Genomic DNA, 20482 nt, shown 5'->3' on the forward strand with positions numbered 1-20482 from the left:
AAAGACCTTAATTACTCCAAAAACTATGCATTACACTTCAGACACCGGGTCACCATGCTACCTATACTTCTAATTTGGCTATAAATTAAGGTTTCCAGCAATGATCTTCTTAGGATTTTATGGGTTGGTATAAATACTTACAAAGCTCAAGGAAGCAGGTAACTTAAGCTTACAAGTTTACTATATGGGACATGGCAGAGTATCGTCTAAAATTTGAGTATGCACATAAAATCTAGACAAGTCCTGGCTGGCATTGTCCTTGAGATGGATTGCACCAACCTTCTGACATATGAATGTGTCCCATAGCCTGGACGCTTCACACATCCTATATATACTTCAGGAATTCCTGTGACAATTTTTTTTTTTTTCACACAAGTTCACTCTGTCAACAGAAAGTACAGCTTTCATCTTACAGGGAGTAAGCAGTCATTTATACTGAGCCAAATATCTATGATCATGGCTGACCATGGATTCTGGTTGTAGCTGAATAACGTGTTTCAACATAGAAGAGGTTTAATAAGATTTAGAGTTATAATGGCAAAAGAAAATCATAAATGAGAGCATTTGCCAAGTACATAGGTGGGACTGTAGGGAGCTAAGTTACCGCAATGAAACTCAGCTGTGAACACCAGACGTTTTTGATGGAGTCTTAACTTCTAGGTTGCTAGAAGCTAGTGGTTTTCTATGAAGACAGCCCAAAGCTTAATCCTAGAGTGAAAAGGATGTTAGAACACACATAGAGGTGGGCAATGAATGGTATGAGGGGGTTAAAGGTAGTTGAAGATAAACTGGCTCCATACCTGCAACCTTTCAACTCCCCATGGCCCTAGAATGATCAGATACTAGTAAAGAAAGCAATTTTAAAGTTGAATCACTTTCAAATTTGAACCCCAATTCACCCAAAGTTCAGAATTTTAGTGTCTAAAAAGTCCAGCTGTGATATTGTAATAGCAAATTTGTGCTCATCTGATTGAATGCTTTGCCAACAAAAGATGCATATGAGAGCACCTTCCAGGTTGTAATGGTTAATCTCAATTGTCAACTTGGTGAGACCTAGAATAACCTGAGAAACATGTCTCCAGGCATTCCCATTAGGTATTATCTTGATTGCAGCAACTGAGAAGACCTACCCACTGCAGCCATTCCCTAGGTTGAGATCCTAGACTATATAAAAAGGAGAGCAAACACAAGCATTCATCATTGATCACTGCTTCTTGACAGTGGATGAAACATGACCAACTGCTTCAAGTTCCCGCTGCTGTGACTTCCATGCTGCGATAGACTACTCTTGAACTGCAAGCCAAAATAAACTGTTTTAAGTTGCTTTTGTGGGCTATTTTTGTATCAGCAACAGTGTGGTGGTTTGAATAAGAACGGCTCCCATAGGTTCAGAGTTGAATACTGCACAGGGAGTGGTATTTGAAAGGATTAGGGCCTGATCAGTGCTTCTCAACCTGTGGGTCATGACCCCTTTGGGAGTCTCACATTAGAAATCCTGAATATCTGATACTTACATTATGATTCAAAATAGCAAAATTAGTTATAAAGTAGCAACAAAATAATTGTATGGTTGGGGGGGTCACCCATGAAGAACTGTAAATGGTGGCAGCAATAGGAAGGTTGAGAACCACTGGATTAAGAGGAAGTGTATCACTGGGAGTGGGAGGTGGGCAGTGACATTTCAAAAGCCCAGGCCAGGCCCAGAGTCTCTCTGTCTGCGATCAGGATGTAGAACTCTCAGCTACTTCTCCAGCACTATGTCTACCTGCATGCCACCATGCTCCCAGCCATGATGATAATGGATTAATCTCTGAAAGGAAGCCCCAATTAAATGCTTTCTTTTACAAGAGTTGCAGTGGTCATGGTATCTCTTTACAGCAACAGAAAACTAAAAGAAAAAGGAAATTTAAAGCATATGGTACCTGAGGTTACTTTATATTCTCTCATATAAGATTGCAGACGCATCTTCAATTTCCAATATTTGCTTTAAAAATGTGCCTCAACTTATGTATAAATTAGAGATATTTTTTCCTTTATGAATATCACATTCAAAGAAATAATTTAAGTTGACAGACACAAATATTGTAATCATCTTATGACAAAGTAGGCTTTCATATGCCTAGAGCCACTGCCAACTAGTCATCTCTGAACACATACAAACAAGTGACATAATGGGGACTTAACATGTTTTATTTAGAAATATACATACATAGAGAAATACACATATACATGCTTAATTAGTAAAAAGAGGCCATGAATTTGAAGGAGAGCAGGAGTGACATATGGAAGGGTTTGGAGGAAGAAAATGAAAGGAAAAATGTAATTAACTTATAACTTCGATAATTAAAAAAAACAGTAAAAACGAAGAATTTCATAAACAACTCAGTAACTTGTAATATATATTTTTATTTTATACAAAGTAATATTTCAAAAGTTTACACTGAAAGTAAAAACTGCTCCACGTATCCATGATTGGCGTAAGATTGCTTTTTTATAGTCCTACACTGAAAATGTTTCCATTTACTAATAAGGAATGCCAAGGGTATCCATCACCAGTTGAATAGCTTGCAATGAATTTGTGATTTCTTCCACATTGTCACGCCTCAAAACCCACTGTGGCTTAAGTCTGTTTAAGGGGAAAAAAAAAAAGGCATTAATGAAGTGTTTCTGTTAAAAAGAGTTACTTTTAAGATGTGGGAGAGCTTCCCATCAGAGCTTATTACTACCTGTGCATTATTTCTAAAAATTGATGCTGGCCTCTGCGGTTTTCTGCTGTTTGTCTCCACCAAGGTCTTTTCGGTTCACCTATGAAACTCTCAAGGTGATACTCTTGGTGAAACTGGTTCAGTCTTTTCTGAGGTCCTGCCACTCTTCTTAGTAACATCAGCATCCATATACGGTCAAAGAGCCAACAGCCTGAGCCATATTATTCACCCCGCCACCCCTTGTATACTTTCTTTCTGTACTTCCTTAACCATTCAGCTGTCCTCTCTCACAGGTACAAACTACACTTTGTCTTCACAGAAACTGCACAGCCACTGAGCCACAGTCTCAACTTAGACTTCCATTGTACAAACCCCACTTCTGATTTCCATCACGCCACATGCTTTAGTGAAGCCTATAAACCAAATTTCCCACCTCACCAGGACCTCCAATTCCTTCAACCTTAAGCATACACTGTAGTCAGTAAGGATATAGTGCCTGCACTCTTCATTAGCATCAGTATGTCAATAATCTACTTTGAAAATTCTATCAACTTTATTTCTTCCCTTATAACATTCATCTGAAAAATCCAACTGTGTTCCAAAGTGCATAAAAATGAATACTAGTAACAAAAACTACAATCTAGGTTGCATCTTGGGTCAAGTCCATGATTCAAAGGGGCATCTGAAATTTCCTAGCATACTGCTTCTTTCCACAATGATGACTACTTTATTCCTTGCTTATTTTCAGATGTCTCGGTACCCTCTCAGGCACTTCTGATTCTGAGTTTATAATCACATACGTCAGTGACTGAAAAAATGGGGGAGGAGGAGACACATATCCTCTCGAAGAAATCCCTCCTATCTTATTGTTCTTTCCTGTTTAGTAATTAGAGAATCTGGACACAGATAAGAAGACCCAATGTGGCACACACAGACAATGGAACAATCTCAGTGACAAAAGGGAACATGATTCTAACCCAGGGTCACCTTCATCTGGTCATGCTAAAGAGACCCTGAAACTAATGATACTTTGATTCCTATTGCTACCTTGGCTCTCCTGCTCAACCACAGAGCTGGTTTTCTAATGGTTTATTGACATTTCGCTTCCGTGTCAATGGTTCTCAGGCTTGCCCAAAACAAATCCATGATTTAAATGCTTCCCATTCTGTCATAATTTCCAACTTTTTCTTTACTTTTCATTTTTCAGGAACTCAATATGAACATTATATACCAGTGATAACTGCTTAAACCCACCAAGGTCCTGGTAATTCATTACAGCATTCCACAAAACCTAATACAAAGCTTACAAAGATCTTATCTAGAAGAAGAAATTTAGAGAGTTGGGGTAATTACGGGAAGAGTGGAGGTTGACATTTTGGCCAAGAGGGACTTTTGACAGTTGATACATAACGCATTTTTACTTTAATATAAAAAACAAGTGACAATTATAACCAGCTTCCTAGCATGCTTTTTTAGCTACTTAACACAGGGTATTTTTTGAATAACTAGGCAATGCCCAAAGCCATAGCAATGATGATTTATTATGTACTTAGATCTCCACTGACCCAGTGTTCTCCTCCTGTTCAAAATGTAAATATTTATTAAATGAATCCATCATACATGGAACTGCAGACCCCATTTAACCACTTACCTCGAAACTATTCTGGTCTTCACAGATCGTTCTGGTATAAAAGGAAAGCCTATACAGGAATTTTGCTTCTGCTTATCAAATAACCCTTCTGTATTCGAATTTACTTTGTGCTTAGGAACTGTAAATTTGTAGAGGCGATAAATACGATCAATAACTTTCGATCTGTTTTGTACATCCTAAAAAAAGAGACAATTAACACTTGTTAAAAACTAGTAAGAATTAAATTTCTCTCTGTAGGAAATCATCAAGGATCAATACTATGCTTTTCTGCTTCTAAGAATCAGGAGCAATGCAGAAAGGAAAGACTTCAGTCAATCCACCCATCATGTCCAGATACCAAGTCTTGTAAATTTTCCCAAAAAGAACCTCTTCCTGTCACTGACACAAACCCAGATGATGCTGGCACATCTGCTGTTGTATGATATTTTGTTTGTGTTCTGACAAAGCTTGCCTGGAGATCAGAGGGCAGAGCTAGCCACCAGTTAACTATAGAGGCCAGGCAGTGGTGGCATACACCTTTAGTCCCAGCACTTGGGAGAAGGAAACAGGAAGATCAGGAGTTCAAGGCCACCCTGGGCTACAGGAGATTGAATCAGTCTAAAAGAGAAACAGAGCTAGGTGTTGGTGGCTCACACCTTTAATTCCAGCACTAGGCAGGTGGAGACAGGATCTCGTCAGCCATTCAGTCTGAGGATTGGTAGAGATAGGAACTTGCCCATTGGGTCTGAGAAGTGTCTAATGGCTGCTGCTCTGCTTCTCTGATGTTTCAGCTTTCACCCTGATATCTGACTCTGGGTTTTTATCAGTTACGACTAATTGGAGTCACACTTCAGTCTGTACTTCCTTCCTTCCTGAAGTTTCCCTTATCCACACATGCTCTCCCAAATTCATTCTCTCTCAGCAGCTAGAATGACATAGAAGCTGCGTGGGAGAGCTGAGCTTGGTGACACAAGCCTGTCTACAAGTTCAAGACCAGCTAGGGCTACATAAGTAAGATTCTGTCTCAAAACAAAACATACACCAAAGCCAAAACTAAAACCACAGCAAAACTCACACTGAAAATATTCTCTGGTATAAAATATTAAATTGCTTCTCAATCTACTCAGAAAAAAAAAAGCCATAATATAGGTACAAGCTATGGTTATTCTGTGTCAACAGCTGTAATTGGATGCTCAGTGGTCTCAGCACTAAAAAGCTTGACATTTAAACATGGGAACAGCAGCAGGACAGGGTCAGGACAGATACACAGACCTGGCCCCTAACATGCTGGGATGTGTTGCTCTTCCCAGTGAGTTGCTTACATGGATGCAATAAATTTTACTTTCAGAGTTTAGCTTTCCCTTTTTTAAAAACTGAGCTTTAGGTCCATGTGCATACTAAGCATGTGCTCTACTAATGAACCATTTTTCCAGCCCCGGAGTCAGGTTCTTTATGATTAGAAAAATGTCTGTATGAATTCATTTTTATCATCAAATAAAACAGGTTTGAATACACATAAAGCTCTACATTAGTGTGATAACTAAAGAAAATATACAAGTCAAAGACATTCAAAACCTAAGAGAAAGGCAACTGATCACTACTCACAGAAGCGCAATGCTCCGTCTTCAACAGCACAGCTAATAAACAGCAAGTTCTCGTGAAAATGCTCGCACTCTTCTCGGCAACTTTATCACCAGGCTTCTCTCGGTACACTTGCAAAAGCTCCAGCAGCGTGTCCACACAGTTCTCAGCATCGTAAACTGCTGAGGTTGTCTTCTCATACTTAAATAGACCAGAACAAAGTTAAAACTTACAAGGAGCACATGCCTTTAAACAGGCTAACCACAAAATAAGGTTAGAGCCAAATGTGTGGAGCATCTGCAGCAAGTTAGAGAGATTTAATGATGACATTTCATTAGTTCCGATCCCGTAACACACACACACAGTCCCATCTTGATCATTTTACCCCACCCATTTTTACAGTTTTAAAGTGAACCAGAGCCCAAGTGGAGAGAGAGAGAGAGAGAGAGAGAGAGAGAGAGAGAGAGAGAGAATATCTTGAAGTAGAAAAAGAAGCTTTTAAAGATCATTGTTTAAGACTCTCATAAGGAAACTTTCCATGATTACCATAGGGTAAGATGAGAGTAAAGAGAAGATCCAGTTAGCTATCGAGTATTTATTTGAGAAGAAAATGCTATAAAATAAAATGGTAATTTTAATACTGAGTCTAGAATACATTTTTCAATGGCTCATTTGTCCAACCATGTCATTAGATTCACATTGAAATGTACACAGCACTAAAATAACAGGCCATCACTAGCTGACACTGCGCTCTCTTTGAAGAAGCGCCTGTGTAATGACTGTCTTCTCAGTTACACCCAGGGCGGTCCTGTGACGGCACTCACTTTACAGGTGCAAAGCATGAAGCGCAGCCGCTCTAGGTAAGCTGTAACAACACACAGATGTGGAACTAAAATCCAGACTCTGGCATGGAGCCTGTTCTCACCCACCACCTCTCACCAACACAGGAGGGTGGTTCAGGAGATGGGCCAAGGAGGAAGTCTTCCCTCTTAACTGCCTGGCCAGTGTGTAACTGGAGTAAGTCCTATTTCTCTATCTTCTCTGTGAAATGGAGCAGGAACTACTTTAGAGAGTTATAAAAAACTAACTTGTAAATCACTAGCATGTAGATAGTAAATGGTAATCATATGTTATGAGCAAAATAAATTTAATCATATAAAAACTAGTATTTCCATATACACCTATATTAAACTTTTTTCCTAGCCCTAGGAAGACTCTTGAACATAAATGAATTTTAAGAAAGAAGCCTGATCTAATAACGAGCAAGCAGGGTCATATTTCTTGACAATGTATATTTTATTATTAAAACAGAAAGCTACCTTTGCTACATTCAGCAACACTTGAACAGCATATCCAACAACTTCCATACAAGGAACACTTCGATTACAACTTCGGATCACAACAAAGATCGTAGAAATTGCTCCACTTTCAGCCATGTTCTCACAGCAAAGTGGAGATAATCTGGTCACGACCTCTGAGAGAAAAGCAAACAAATAAATAGGGCGATTCACAGGAACAAAACACAATTTTAGGAAAAACGGTATTATTCCCCATTCTTAGGAAAACGTGTCCCCACTGGTAAACATGGCACTGCTACAGCGAACTCACCCAGGTGCTTCAAAGCATCCAGGATGGCAGACAAGTGCTTGTACGTCAGCAGGTGATGCAGCGCACGCGCACTTCTTCTGTAGAGCTTGTTCTCCTCCTCAACGTTCCTACTGACGGCTAGCAGGCTCAGTCGGATAGCTCTAATTTCCGTGCGATCATTCTTCTTCCTCCAAGAGTAGCCTCTCCACAGTGCCTTAACAGAGTCATTTAAAGATGACAGCGGTCACGTTTTGAACCTACATTTGAACTGAAGCTGCAACTCTGATTATAACCTTGGGCTAAACCTAGACTTTACCTTACCTGAATTCTAGTGGCACTGCTATTGACTTTTTCCTGTCTTCTGCACAGGAGAAAGTGACGCACCGCCTTCTGTATCACCGATGCAGCCCTGTTCTGCTGGTGCCGACGTTCTTGAGCTTCACGGTCAGTTTTTATGATCTCATGATACTGTTCAATAAACCTCTTTTGTTGCAATCTTCTTCGAAACCATCTCTATTCAAAATATGGTTTTTCACTTTTTTTCAGAATGTATGTGAGTAAATTGAGTAAATACACACACACACACACACACAATTTCTATGCATGTACATTCATAAATGTATGCATATATATATGAATATACACATTTATATACAAAAAATGAAAGGAATATTGATATACCTTTTGACCCATCACCCTCCTTGTGACATCATTTTCCTACTCCACTTGGAGCAAATCTTTCTAGCTCTTGTTGGATACATGTGGACACAGTTTACAATGTATATGGGTTCTATCAAACTCTGCCACATTTTGCAAGTTGTTTTCTACCCCAATATTTTATATATAAATATATATCAGTGTATACAAAAGGAAAATTCTCCTCTATAAATTATAATATGGTATCAACTAGAAAAATAGGCTAAGTGCATTAAAATATTTTAAATAGTAAACAATACTTAGGTAAGAATTTAAATGACTAATAAATTGGAAAAACTAGAAATGACAGCAAGCAAGTAAATCAAAACAAGGACGTAATTCCATTCCCATTCATTAGAGTGGCAAAATCAGAATGTCTTCAGAGGCCACTGTTGGACAAGGCTGAGAGAAACAAGTATCCACGGAGGGGGGATGTGGATGAGTACAATTATATCAGTGGATGATCACTCTATTTCTGGCCCACGAAACATCAGCCAGCTTCTAACCCTTAACTCATCCTGTGAGCTACAATTTAACAGCCTAAATATTCTGTGACCTTATGTGAGCACATTGAAAAATGAGTAACAAAAAATACTATCTTTTGTTTGAATGCAGAGGGAAGCTAACCTGAATAGAGATGACTGAATGAATGTGCTTCTTAGCATTCCTCACAGCCACGTGGATTCTATACGCTCGCTGGATTCGAATAGCACACATGTGACAGTATGCAGCCGCTGTAAAGTGGAGAAGTCGATTTTTGGCTTTCTCTTCTGAAACCTAAAGCACAGACAGAAAAAATTTCAATAGAAAAATAGGCAAAATATATTAAAGTAATTTAAAGCAGAAAATATATAGATGAAAAGTATTTTTGTCTAAGCATATAAAATTATATAAACAATGTATTAACTTAATTAAGTCACTTTCATTTTAATTCAAAGTAATTATAATTCTTTACTATACAATAGTTCTAACATAATAACTTACATAACAAGATACAAATGCAGAATTTGGGGCCCTGTACTAAAGAAAAACAGCTTTTAGGTTAACAAGCTTACTGAAAGACAGTATTTGAGGCAGATCTGTAGTACTCAGGGAGAGGCAGGCATCAGGTTCGTAAAGATTACAGCATTCCAAGCAGAGATGTTAAGATACCGAGATATGAACGCTGACAAATTTCATTTCTCCAGCATGAGATAATGGAGCACAAGTACAAGGGAGGACTCTTGTAAAGCTTTCTACCGGGACCTTTGACTTTCGATTTCTAATTTAGATCGAATGAACACAAGATTTCTCCCGTTCAACTGCAAATCTGATTAATTTCTTTCTATGCAGGAGCTCACATATTCTTAGCCCCAATGTCATGGTCTTCCTAAAAGAAAAGATTCCTCGGTGACGATGTGGCTATCACAGGAACGGTTCTTAGAGTTGCTGGAGAGGCAAAAGGCTACTTGTGTGAAAATGAGTCTCACACACACACACACACACACACACACACACACACACACACACACACACACACAAAGCCCACACACTCTTAGCAGTTCTTTTGTTAAGTGTTATTGCATTAACAATTTTTAAAAATCCATTTTAGATCTTTGGTGTGACCATCTGCGGGAAGAAATAAGATCATGGAACAACAACAACAAAATCTATGACAACCAATGACCTGGTTAGATGGCTCTGCAAGTTGAATTGAGTCAATAATTATATTAATTTTGACAGTGTTCTCCAAAATCCGAAATTTATCACCACTTAACATCAAATACTTTAATTGTGCTCTAAAATACTTACTCTTTTCCTTACTAACCGGCCACACACCAATGCTTATAAAATAACTGTACACTTTTTAAATTTGATATATTTCATCCTTTCACGCTTCCCAGCCACCCTGGCTCCTATGTCTCTGTATGATCAAAGCAACGGCTCTCTGCTGTAGAGGGGACTGCCCGCCCCCCCTTATAACCTCTCAAATGGACTTGTATCAAATCAAACAGGCAGGTCGATGACTTCACAAGGAAAAAAAGTATAAGTAACATTAATAGGCAGGAATAAGATTTTCAACATGTTAGAAGTTCTGGGATTTCTCACTGTAAAGTGAGGTGCTATACTCATAATATTCCTTACTTTCATAGTTTGAGAATGCCCTATTTCCTGGACACAGGAAAGTGATAAAAATACTACTTCTAAAACCACACAGATCTACAGCAGAAAAGGAAGGTACAAGCTAGGATCAATAGCTATCAGGTGCTCTTTCCCTTTCATCCACTGTGTGTGAGTGGAGGGAGAGAAGAACATTATTACAAGACAAACTCACTGGATGAGAGCACAAGCTATAATGGGAAATGCACAGTAGTCATTAGAAATTAATCATAGAAAAAGCTGTTTGTGGCTTTAAGAGCTACAACGCAGGATGGAGAGAAGGCTCAGTGGTTAAGAGCACTTGCTCTGACAGAGGACCTGGGTTTGACTTCCAGCACTGACATGGTGGCTTACAACCTTCTACAACTCCAGTTTCAAGGGATCCAACTTGTTTGTGATCTATATGGCTCCTGCATGCATGCAGTGCACATATATACAGTAGGCACACACACCTACACAGAAATAAGTAAATATAAAAAAAGAACTACACAGCATGTCAACCGCCATCCTTAGATTGCTCAATCATATAATATCTTCAGAAATAAGTTCACACAATTAAAACTGTGTGGTTAGAATCCACTTAAGCTAGCTAAGTTGGCTTTACAAATTTTCCCATACCCACAAATCAGTCACGGCAAGTTAGCACTCTAAACAATTTCTAGAATTTAACATGATCATAGCAATAGCAATTACCATACAAGTTTATTATCCATTGTCTGCCTGGCATATATTAACTGTTGGTAGTCAGAGTAAAAACAATTGTTATGTAGCTAGAATGAATATTATATGAATATAAATCATGTATGCAAAAACTAATTTTGATACATAGCAACTTTAAAAGCTATATTTACTAACTGATCATGGGCATTAGTTACTCTAAAATTCTGTTTAAATACTTTAAACAGATCAACTGCGGCTTAGAAAGCATGTTACGAAATACTTGATTTATACTATACAAAATATATTTCTGTTCTTTCTTGAAACATACTTTCAGTGTAACTATGAAAATTTCAAGTTTGAGAATACATTATTTAATACACACATACATACATACACACACACACACACTTATACATAACATACTGGCAAAATCGTATTGTAATGAGTGAGCGTAATTTTAATGGACTAAAACAGATGTGTGCAAAACAAATGCACAGTTCAACCTTTAACATTTTTTCTGTTTCATTTCTTGATGTGGGTCTGTGTAAATGATTTGACTTTTATTTATACTTACTTTTAAAATCAACTCCTCATGAGCTAGTCTTGCAAAGAGTGTAGCTCTCCACTTCCTCTGAATTATAATTGCTGATGCTCTCATCTTCAAGAACCTGAAAAGGAGATTAGAAAGTAATTTGAAATCTGTTTAATCTAGTCAGTGTTGCCCCACAGTACTGAGGAGAAAGAAAACATAAGGAGTGATGTAAAATGTAAATGTGTATCTTGTACTTCACCTCCAGCAGTCAGATTTTTACACATACAATGAGAGCCAGTTTTGCAATGAACAATCTTCTACTGTATAAAATATAAACTCTGAAATCTAGTAGGACAAAGAGTTCTGTACATTTTTCAAAAGTCTTATTGGGAATTAGAAGAATTCCTGCATGAAGGAGGTGGTGACTGAAATAGACTGATCAAAGGAGAAAGGGACACTATCGGAAAGGAAAGATTGCCTCCATGACATGAACTTGATACTGAGTAAAAGAACGACCAGCTTTTCTTACCACCATGATTCTTAGAAAGGCTGAGAGAAAAGCTCACCATTTTGGAACAGAAAATACAAGCATATACCTTAATACTGACAGTAAACATCACCTACATATTAACCCATTTCCCCAGCAGTATAGGTCAAGGAGTTCCTCAAACTCTGGAGGTCCCTTTTAGTAAATTTTAGGCAATTACTGATGCAGTGGCTCATCAATTCTGGATAAAGAAAAATTCTTACACTATGGCATAAAAAAAAATTAAAGGCTATCTAGTAAAATTTTATGAACATTTTTGAAATTAAGTAGAAATAGAAAAATAAATTCTGTACAGAGAGGCTGATAATCAGGCTCTTCATCATCAAAGATAAAGAGATAGAAAATAATATATCATATAACAAAAACAAAACCCAGATTGCTCAACCAGTAAAGTGTCTGCTGTGCAGGCATGAGGACCTGAATTCAGACCCTGGGCACGCCGACAAAGCTGAGCATGCCTGTAACCCTAGCACTGAGATGTGAAGACAAGCAGAGCCAGAGGTTGCTGGGTACTCACTCTAGCTAACCGGTGAGTTCAGTGAAAGACCCTGCCTCAAAAAACAAGTGGACAGTAATAACCTGTCTCTCCCTATCACTCACACATACATTGCACACACACACACACACACACACACACACACACACACACACACACACAAATTAACAATTTTTTGCCAGTGGCTTGTTTTTTTGTTTTGTTTTATTTTTTTTTAAGTCTACTCTTTGAGGGGGGGCACCACCCAGCTCCCAAATAAATCACTCACAGAGGCTTATTCTTAATTATAAATGTCTGGCCTTAGCTTGCCTTGTTTCTTGCCAGCTTTTCTTAAATTATCCTGCCCACCTTTTGCCTCTGAGCTTTTACCTTTCTCTTCTGTAAATCTAGCTTTACTCTTAACTCCATGGCTGGCTAGGTGGCTGGCTCCTGAAATCCTCCTCTCCTTTTTTTCCCAGATTTCTCCCTCTACATATTTTCTCTGCCTGCCAGCCCCACCTATCCTTTCTCCTGCCTCCCTACTGGCTACTCAGCTCTTTATTAGACTATCAGGTGTTTTAGACAGACACAGTAACACAGCTTCACAGAGTTAAACAAATGCAACATAAAAGAATGCAACACATCTTTGCATCATTAAACAAATATTCCACCACATAAACAATGTAATACATCTTAAAATAATATTCTACAACATTTCCTCCTTTTTGTCTAAATAAAAGGGTTTAAACTTTAACATAGTAAAACTATACACAACAAAAACAGTTATCAAGTAAGAATTATATTTACAATATTCTGTCCATTTGTAGTTAGCATATTCGGAGAAAATAATCCAAAGTTTTATACCTAACTTATTTTCTATCATAACTAAAGAAAACTACAAATTGCCCTTGCTGCTGCCAGCAGCAGTTTGGCTGAAAGAGCTGCAGCCTGAGGGGATTCTGTTCCCTCAGGAACCCACTCTTTCAAAGCTACAGGGGAGCTTATCTAAATCTCTGTCCCTCTAAAGAACTCAAGATTCAAAGGTTGAGGTGGAATTCTGCTTGCTCAGAGGCTGAATAGCAAGTACCTCACCTCCTTCTCCTTGCTCGAGTCTCCCAAAATGCCAGGCATCCTTCTCCCAGCCCCCACTTAAAAGCCCTTCTCCACCTGGTTCCCCCCCCCCACTTCCTGTCAGCTAGTTGCTGACACGCAGCCTCCTGACCACAGGTTAATTTTATTTAATCAAACAAATGTAACACATCTTTGCATCATTAAACAAATGTTCCAGAGCATAAACAAAAGTAATACACTTTAAAATAATATTCTACCACAGTGGCTAAAACAACAAAGGAAGTAGAAATCAATACTGGACCAGTTCACTCACTTTCCAGTCTTCTGTTCTTACATTCATCCCTCTAGATTTGAACATACATACGTTTTACTAAATTATACTATCAAAGTTATACTTTACATAAAAAATCTAAGTTCAAAAGATATATTTTGTGCAAACACACACATATACACAATTTTTAAAAATATATAAATGGAAGATAGCAATTTAAATTTATTTAAAAGAAAATAAGCAGTGTTACTTTACCTGGACACTAACACTTCCATAGAGTTGTAATACATTACCTCATTCTCTCCAGCTTGGCACAGAAGTATCCTTGAATAATTTTAGCAGCTTTTAATAAAGCTAGATATCTCTTGCGTGCTCTCCTACACCTGTACCAAGCTTGAATCCTGCAGGCAGCTTCCACTTTGGATAAGTATTTCTTAGCTTTATACTTCCTCCATACAGCCTATATCAAGCATATAAATACAATAGGTTACAGTATTGGTCTAAGATTACAAACCAGTAAAATATTATGCAATTAATATTATATTAATTAATATTATAGTAATTGCATATATAAAAACAGTTAATATGCAATTAATGGAAACAAAAAGTTAATTGTAAAAATCAAGTTGGACTCTGCCTCTTTACTAGACAGACACACAGTGAGCATTTTGACGGCAGTGGCTATTACAATAGTGTACGTGCAGCATACACTTGGTCATACACACTGTGTGGCTGGCTGCCAGTCCACTTCCGCACAGCCTAAGAGGAAGTTTAAAACCGTAAGCTGTGTGATTTGTTGAAAGCCAGATAGATGTTCACTGTCCTCAATACACCTGGAAAAACAGAAATAAGATAAACTCTACTTTCTCCAGAGAAAGAGCAACAGCTCCCTCTTCACTTTCATTTGTGATTATATGATCTGCCTGCAGCAGAATTTTGAAAGGACAGCCAGACTTTCTTATTCTGGCAACTTTGTGATAGTGATACATATAACTTACTCAATTAAAAATTTAAAAAATGATTAATCTTTATAGTAACAAAATACAGAAATTATGGACCAGAGAAATTAAATACTTGTTGATCTACAGTTCAAATGGTAGAAGGACTATCATAGTTAATATTTATAAGTATCCTGTGAAATGAAATAGCTCCCAAGCCTTCTACTTGTATAAAATATAATTCAGTTGACTTTTCATGAGATTAGTTCGGCTTTGTTGTCATGTAGCTGATGTGGTCCTAACTAAAACCTAAAACACCCACTGATTCACAGCATCTGGAATTTGATCACACTTCCTATTCTCCCCTAATCCCTGGCTTGTTGATACCAAGTTCTTAGTTTTCTTCTTTGTTTCTTAGGATCATGTAGACTTTGCTCAATACTCTTAAAATTCTTATGTTCTCCAGATCCAAGTCTTAGGCTCTCTTCTTCCTAGACATCTTTCCACAGGTTCGATTATCAGTATGTGATAAAAATGTACAAATCAAACTAAAAAAATCCACTGCTCTTCTGACCTCCAGACACAGTGAACTGCCTTAGTAGACATCCGGCTGGGACACCTGTGAGACACTACATACAGTCTGGTGCTCCGCCCTGAGCTCATCATCATCTCAAACCCTTGCATCTGATCCCTCTGGCCATGAAGGGTATGTCTGCTGAATTGGTAACATTTTCTTCCTTTTAAACCTGATCTATAATAATGTTATACCACCACGACAAAAAATGTATTTCTTTGCTCAATCAACAGCTTTAGCACATGCACTTGGCAGAGTGAGTAGTGTGGCAGCCAGGTGCTTATGTGGCACGTTTACTTACCTGGAAGCCTCTTTCAGACTCCACATGCCTCCTTGCTTGAAAGGCTCTAAAATGCTTCTGTATAATCACGGCAGCCTCATGCTGGTGCTGAATTTGTTTTGCAGTGTTTGAATCCTGAAAATGTATCTGATTAGGAGTTGTTTCTTCCTTACATACACTGAGCAGAAGAGCTTGCTGTCTCTGTTTATTTGCTCTATATTTTTCTTGTATTACTTTTGCTGCCCACCGAAGTTTCTGGTAGAAACAGTACTGCCTGTGCTTCCTGAATGTGCTCTGTATTATGACAGCGGCACGGTGTCTTTCTTTTAAAAGCTGGCTCGCTTTCATTCCTTTATGTGCAGCTTGAATGGCCACAGCAGAATCCCACTGTCCGATATGTCCGTTAAGTTTTTCTCTTTGTAGTTTCATAGTTCTGTATGTTCGATAACGCTGCTGAATTATGATCGAGGCACGTTTCCAAGTGTGAAATCTAATATATGTTCTGTGCATTCTAAAAGTAGCCTGGATGAGAACTGCAGCCCTGTGCATTTCTTGTAACTTCCTTTTTACCACCAGTCTTCGATAAGAGGACTGTATTGTAAGGGCTGCCTTCCGTAACTGCAGGAATTGGTGCAATTCATGCTTGGTGTAAACGGTGGCTCGATATCTCCTCTGAACAAATATAGCAGCTTTTCTGAGAGCAACGAATCTCCTCCTTACTACTAACGCTCTGAATTGACTCTGAATAAGGGCTGCAGAAGAATGCATAGTCTTCAACTGATTTCTGGCTTTCATGCCCCTAAAAGCCGCCTGAAGGATCACAGCAGCATGTCTCTGTCTGACGAAAAGCTGCCTCTGCAGTTTTGCAGCTCTGTGTGCTCGGTATTGCTTCTGGATCACAGCTGAGGCCTGCTTCAAAGCCTGGTACCTCACACAGGCTCTGTGCATTCTGAAGGTGGCCTGGATCACAGCGGCAGCCCTATGCATCTTTTGCATCCTTTTCCTCACCACCCATCCTTTGTATGATGACTGGATCTTAGTGACTGCCTTTTCCAACAGAAACTGCCGGTGGTTCCTGGTGTGAAGATTTGCACGGTATTGTCTCTGAATCCAAACAGCAGCTTTCCTGAGAGAGAGGAATCTTCTTCTCACCAGTAGAGTTCTATATCTCCTCTGAATGAGTGTGGCAGCTCCGTGCATGGCTTTCAGATGTCTCCTAGCTTTCAGTCCCCTAAAGGCAGCCTGAATGAGTATTACAGAATGCCTCAGTCTATTGTACCTCTGAAACTGAATGCTTCCTTCTTTCACCGCTCGGTATCTCTGCTGGACCATTTTTGTCACCTCCCTTAACCTCTGAAAGTATGCTTGCTGTCTGTATCTTCTAAAGCACGACTGAATGAGCGTTGCTGCGATCCGCATCCTTCTCACAGTCTGCCTAGCCCTTGCTCCTCTAACACCTGCCTGAAGAGTTCTAATGGCCCGCAGAGTTGCCAGGTACTTCTCACGCTGAGTTTTGCCTAGATGATATGCTCGGTATCTCCCTTGAATGACAACAGCTGCTGTTCTCATCCTGCGGTACCTTACTCTCGACTGGTGCATCTTAAACATGGCTTTAATAAGTGTGGCTGCCACGTGCATGTGTTGAATATGTCTTCTCACTCTAACACCTCTATAAACAGCTTGAATTTTAATGGCTGTTTTCTTGAAGTTAAGATACTCCTGATGTTGCTGGGCTGCAGTTTTAATATTCCGATACCATCTCTGAATTACAACAGCTGCAGTCCTATAGTTTGTGAATTTCTTTTGGGCTCTGTAAGCCCTAAATTTAGACTGAATGGTGACTGCTGCTCTGTTGCATTCAGTTATTCGTTTTCTCACTTTCATACCACGGTAAGCTGACTGTAAAGTTACTACAGCTGCTTTTGTTTCCAAATACAAACAGCGCTGTTCTTTTCCAACTTTGTAAGTCCTGTAATGCGCTTGAATCTGAAGAGCAGCTGTTTTCAGGATCCTCCACTTCCTTCGTTGAACGTGCATTCTGTAATACGACTGTATGAGGGCAGCGCATTTGTGCTGCTGGGCAATCTGTCTCCTTAGTGTCCTTCCTTTCCACGTAGCCTGCAACACCAGAACTGCACGGCGGAGTTCAACGAACTCCAAGCGCTGCCTCTTTCCTGCAGCCCATGCCCTGACATGCTGCTGGATGACTATTGCTGCTGTTCTTGATAACTGAAACTGTTTCTGGGCCAGGACCATTCTAAAAGTGGACTGGATCTTCACCGCAGCCTGATGTTCCCTCCTGAGCTGCTGCCGAACCCTCCAGCCACGGCAGGCGGACTGGAGAGAGACTACAGCCGCTCTTGTCCTGAGGAATTGTGTCCTCACGTCATAAGCAATCTTGTGTGCCCTGTACCATCTCTGAATCTTCAGCGCAGACTGAAGCATGCTTTGGAATTTCCTCCTCTGCCTGTAGCCTCTAAAAACCCTCTGAACTGTAACAGCAGCTGTAGACTGCTGCTTGACAATCTGGCGGACTCTGTAGCCTCTGAAAGCTGCCTGCAAACAAACAGCGGCCGCTTTGACCTCCAAGAACGTCTTCCTCTGACTGACTTGTGCCTTGTAGGCCCGGTAGAAATGCTGAATGACAACAGCTGCCTTGCACATCTTCAGGTACCGCTGCCTCATTTTCCTCATTCTGAAGTAAGACTGCAGAGAAACGGCAGCTCTGCTTTGCACCCTCCTCTGCTTTCGGACAAGGCATCCTCTAAAACATGCTTGCAGTCTGATACAGGAGTCTCGCACCTGCATGTACTCTTTTCTCTTTTGTGCAGCTGTTTTTTGGGAACAGTACCACTGCTGGATAAATAGTGCAGCTGCTCTCAGACGTAAATACCGCTTACGTGTTTGTTTCATCCTGACAAATGACTGCAGCTTTATTGCGGCCTTTCTGAAACTCTGAAATTTCTTTCTTGATATATAAGCCCGATAATATGACTGAATCTTTATAACAGATGTTAAAGTACGACTAAACATTTTCCTGGCTTGCATCCCTCGATATGCAGACTGTAGAATGATGACTGAAGACCGTGTTTTCTGATAAGATGCTAGAACCTTCCTGGCTGAGACGGAAGCTCGGAAACGAGTCTGAATTATAATAGCTGCTTTTTTTATATTCTTGTATTTCTGTAACTGTTGATGTTTCCTTATGTGTGCTTGCAATCTGATAACAGTCTTTTTAAGGTTTAAAAATCGAAGTCTTTCCTGTCTCATTCTCCAATAGGACTGGAGGACACAAGCAGCTCGCATGCGCCTGTGTGAATTGCGAGCCTTCATCCTCCTGAAGGCAGCCTGCAGCCGAATGGCGGCAGCTTGTTTCCGCAGGTAGTCCGCGCGTGCTAGCCTCCCCTTCCGATATGCCCTGTAGTGCTTCTGGAGGGTCAGGACAGCATCTTTCCTTCTCTTATACAACTTCTGGGCTTGAAAGCACCGAAATCTTCTCTGGATGGCTACAACACAAGACCTAATATACATATATTTCTGCACTTCCCTGTGTCTTCTATACCAGGACTGTATCACCACAGCGGATTTTTCTCTGGCTTGTTTCCTGAAATGCCATTCTCTAAAAGCTCGCTGCAATGTTACTGCAGCTCTAGTCTGCAGCTGCAGCTTGCGTCGCTTCCACCTTCTGAACATAAACTGGATTACAAGGGCTGAAGATTTCAGCATTTCAAATCGCTGTTGATCTTGTTTTCTTCTTAAACAAGCACGCCAACGCCTCTGAATAGTAACTGTGGCCCAAAGATATCGTTTGTAAGATGTAAGAGCGATTCTCATTCTTATCCTAGACTGAAGGATGATTGAATAGTATTTCAACTTCAGAAACTGTTTTCTGGTGGAGTATCTTCTCCAATAAGCCTGAGAAAGGTAAGAAAAGAAATGAAGTAAAATAGACATAGCTTTCTGAACCTACCACTCAAAAATGCTCATTTTTCTATCATTCTGCTTTAAAATAACCATGCGGCCAGCTCCGATTGGACCAAGAGGCATCCCCATCAACAGCCCATGGACCAGACTCTACAATCTACAAGACCCACTCCCTGCCCCAAACCCACCCATCCTCCTGTAGTGTCAGAGGCTCCCTGAGACACAGAGGCTAGCTGAGACACAGAATCCTCCAGCTCTGACTGGACCAAGAGGTGAGTGTCTCCTCTCCCACCCCAGACTCTAGGACCCAGACCCTGAGGACACAACCCGTGACCCTTTCCCCCACCCATCGCTGACCCAGGTGCAGACCAGCAGGGAAGACTCCTGTAGGCAGGCATCCCCACCAATACCCCTCATTGGACCAGACCCTGCAATCTACAAGACCCACTTCCTGTCCCAAACCCACCCATCCCCCTGCGATCTCAGTGGCTCCCTGAAACAAAGAATCCCCCAGCTCTGATTAGACCAAGAGGACCAAAACTCTGATAAGACGAAGAGCAGCTCCCTGAGACACAGAATCCACCAACTCTGATTGGACCAAGACTCCCTACTGGACTGAGAGTGGCCCCCTGAGACACAGAAACAGCCATCAGAGTGGACAAAGAGCAGCTCCCTCATGCACAGACCGCTCTTGTGACAATTGGAGGAAGAGATGGGTAGATGCCAGTGCAAAAATACATACAACAACATAAAAACCAGTATGGCCCTAGCAGAACCTAGTGGTTTTTCAACAGCAAGACCCGAACATCACAACGTAGAAGCAGAAGAAAGCAACCTTAAAAATAACTTTATGAAGATGATAGAGGCCTTTA

General features: G+C 40.0%; 1 protein-coding gene across 1 annotated transcript in view; it reads right to left on the minus strand.

Annotated features, from left to right (window-relative positions):
• Positions 1-2236: 2236 nt before the first annotated feature.
• The window catches only part of Aspm (assembly factor for spindle microtubules), a 53624-nt gene continuing 35378 nt past the window's right edge, over positions 2237-20482 (minus strand). Inside the window, exons 18-27 of the mRNA XM_059280439.1 lie at positions 15708-19601; positions 14188-14354; positions 11573-11666; positions 8827-8976; positions 7825-8016; positions 7525-7717; positions 7236-7390; positions 5941-6117; positions 4357-4532; positions 2237-2626 (exon numbers count right to left, since the gene is read on the minus strand). Coding sequence (XP_059136422.1) covers positions 2524-2626; positions 4357-4532; positions 5941-6117; positions 7236-7390; positions 7525-7717; positions 7825-8016; positions 8827-8976; positions 11573-11666; positions 14188-14354; positions 15708-19601 — 5301 coding nt within the window. The 3' untranslated portion in view covers positions 2237-2523. The remainder of the gene's footprint in view (positions 2627-4356; positions 4533-5940; positions 6118-7235; positions 7391-7524; positions 7718-7824; positions 8017-8826; positions 8977-11572; positions 11667-14187; positions 14355-15707; positions 19602-20482) is intronic.

Source organism: Peromyscus eremicus, chromosome 15 (genome assembly GCF_949786415.1).
Source record: "Peromyscus eremicus chromosome 15, PerEre_H2_v1, whole genome shotgun sequence".
Lineage (NCBI taxonomy): Eukaryota > Metazoa > Chordata > Mammalia > Rodentia > Cricetidae > Peromyscus > Peromyscus eremicus.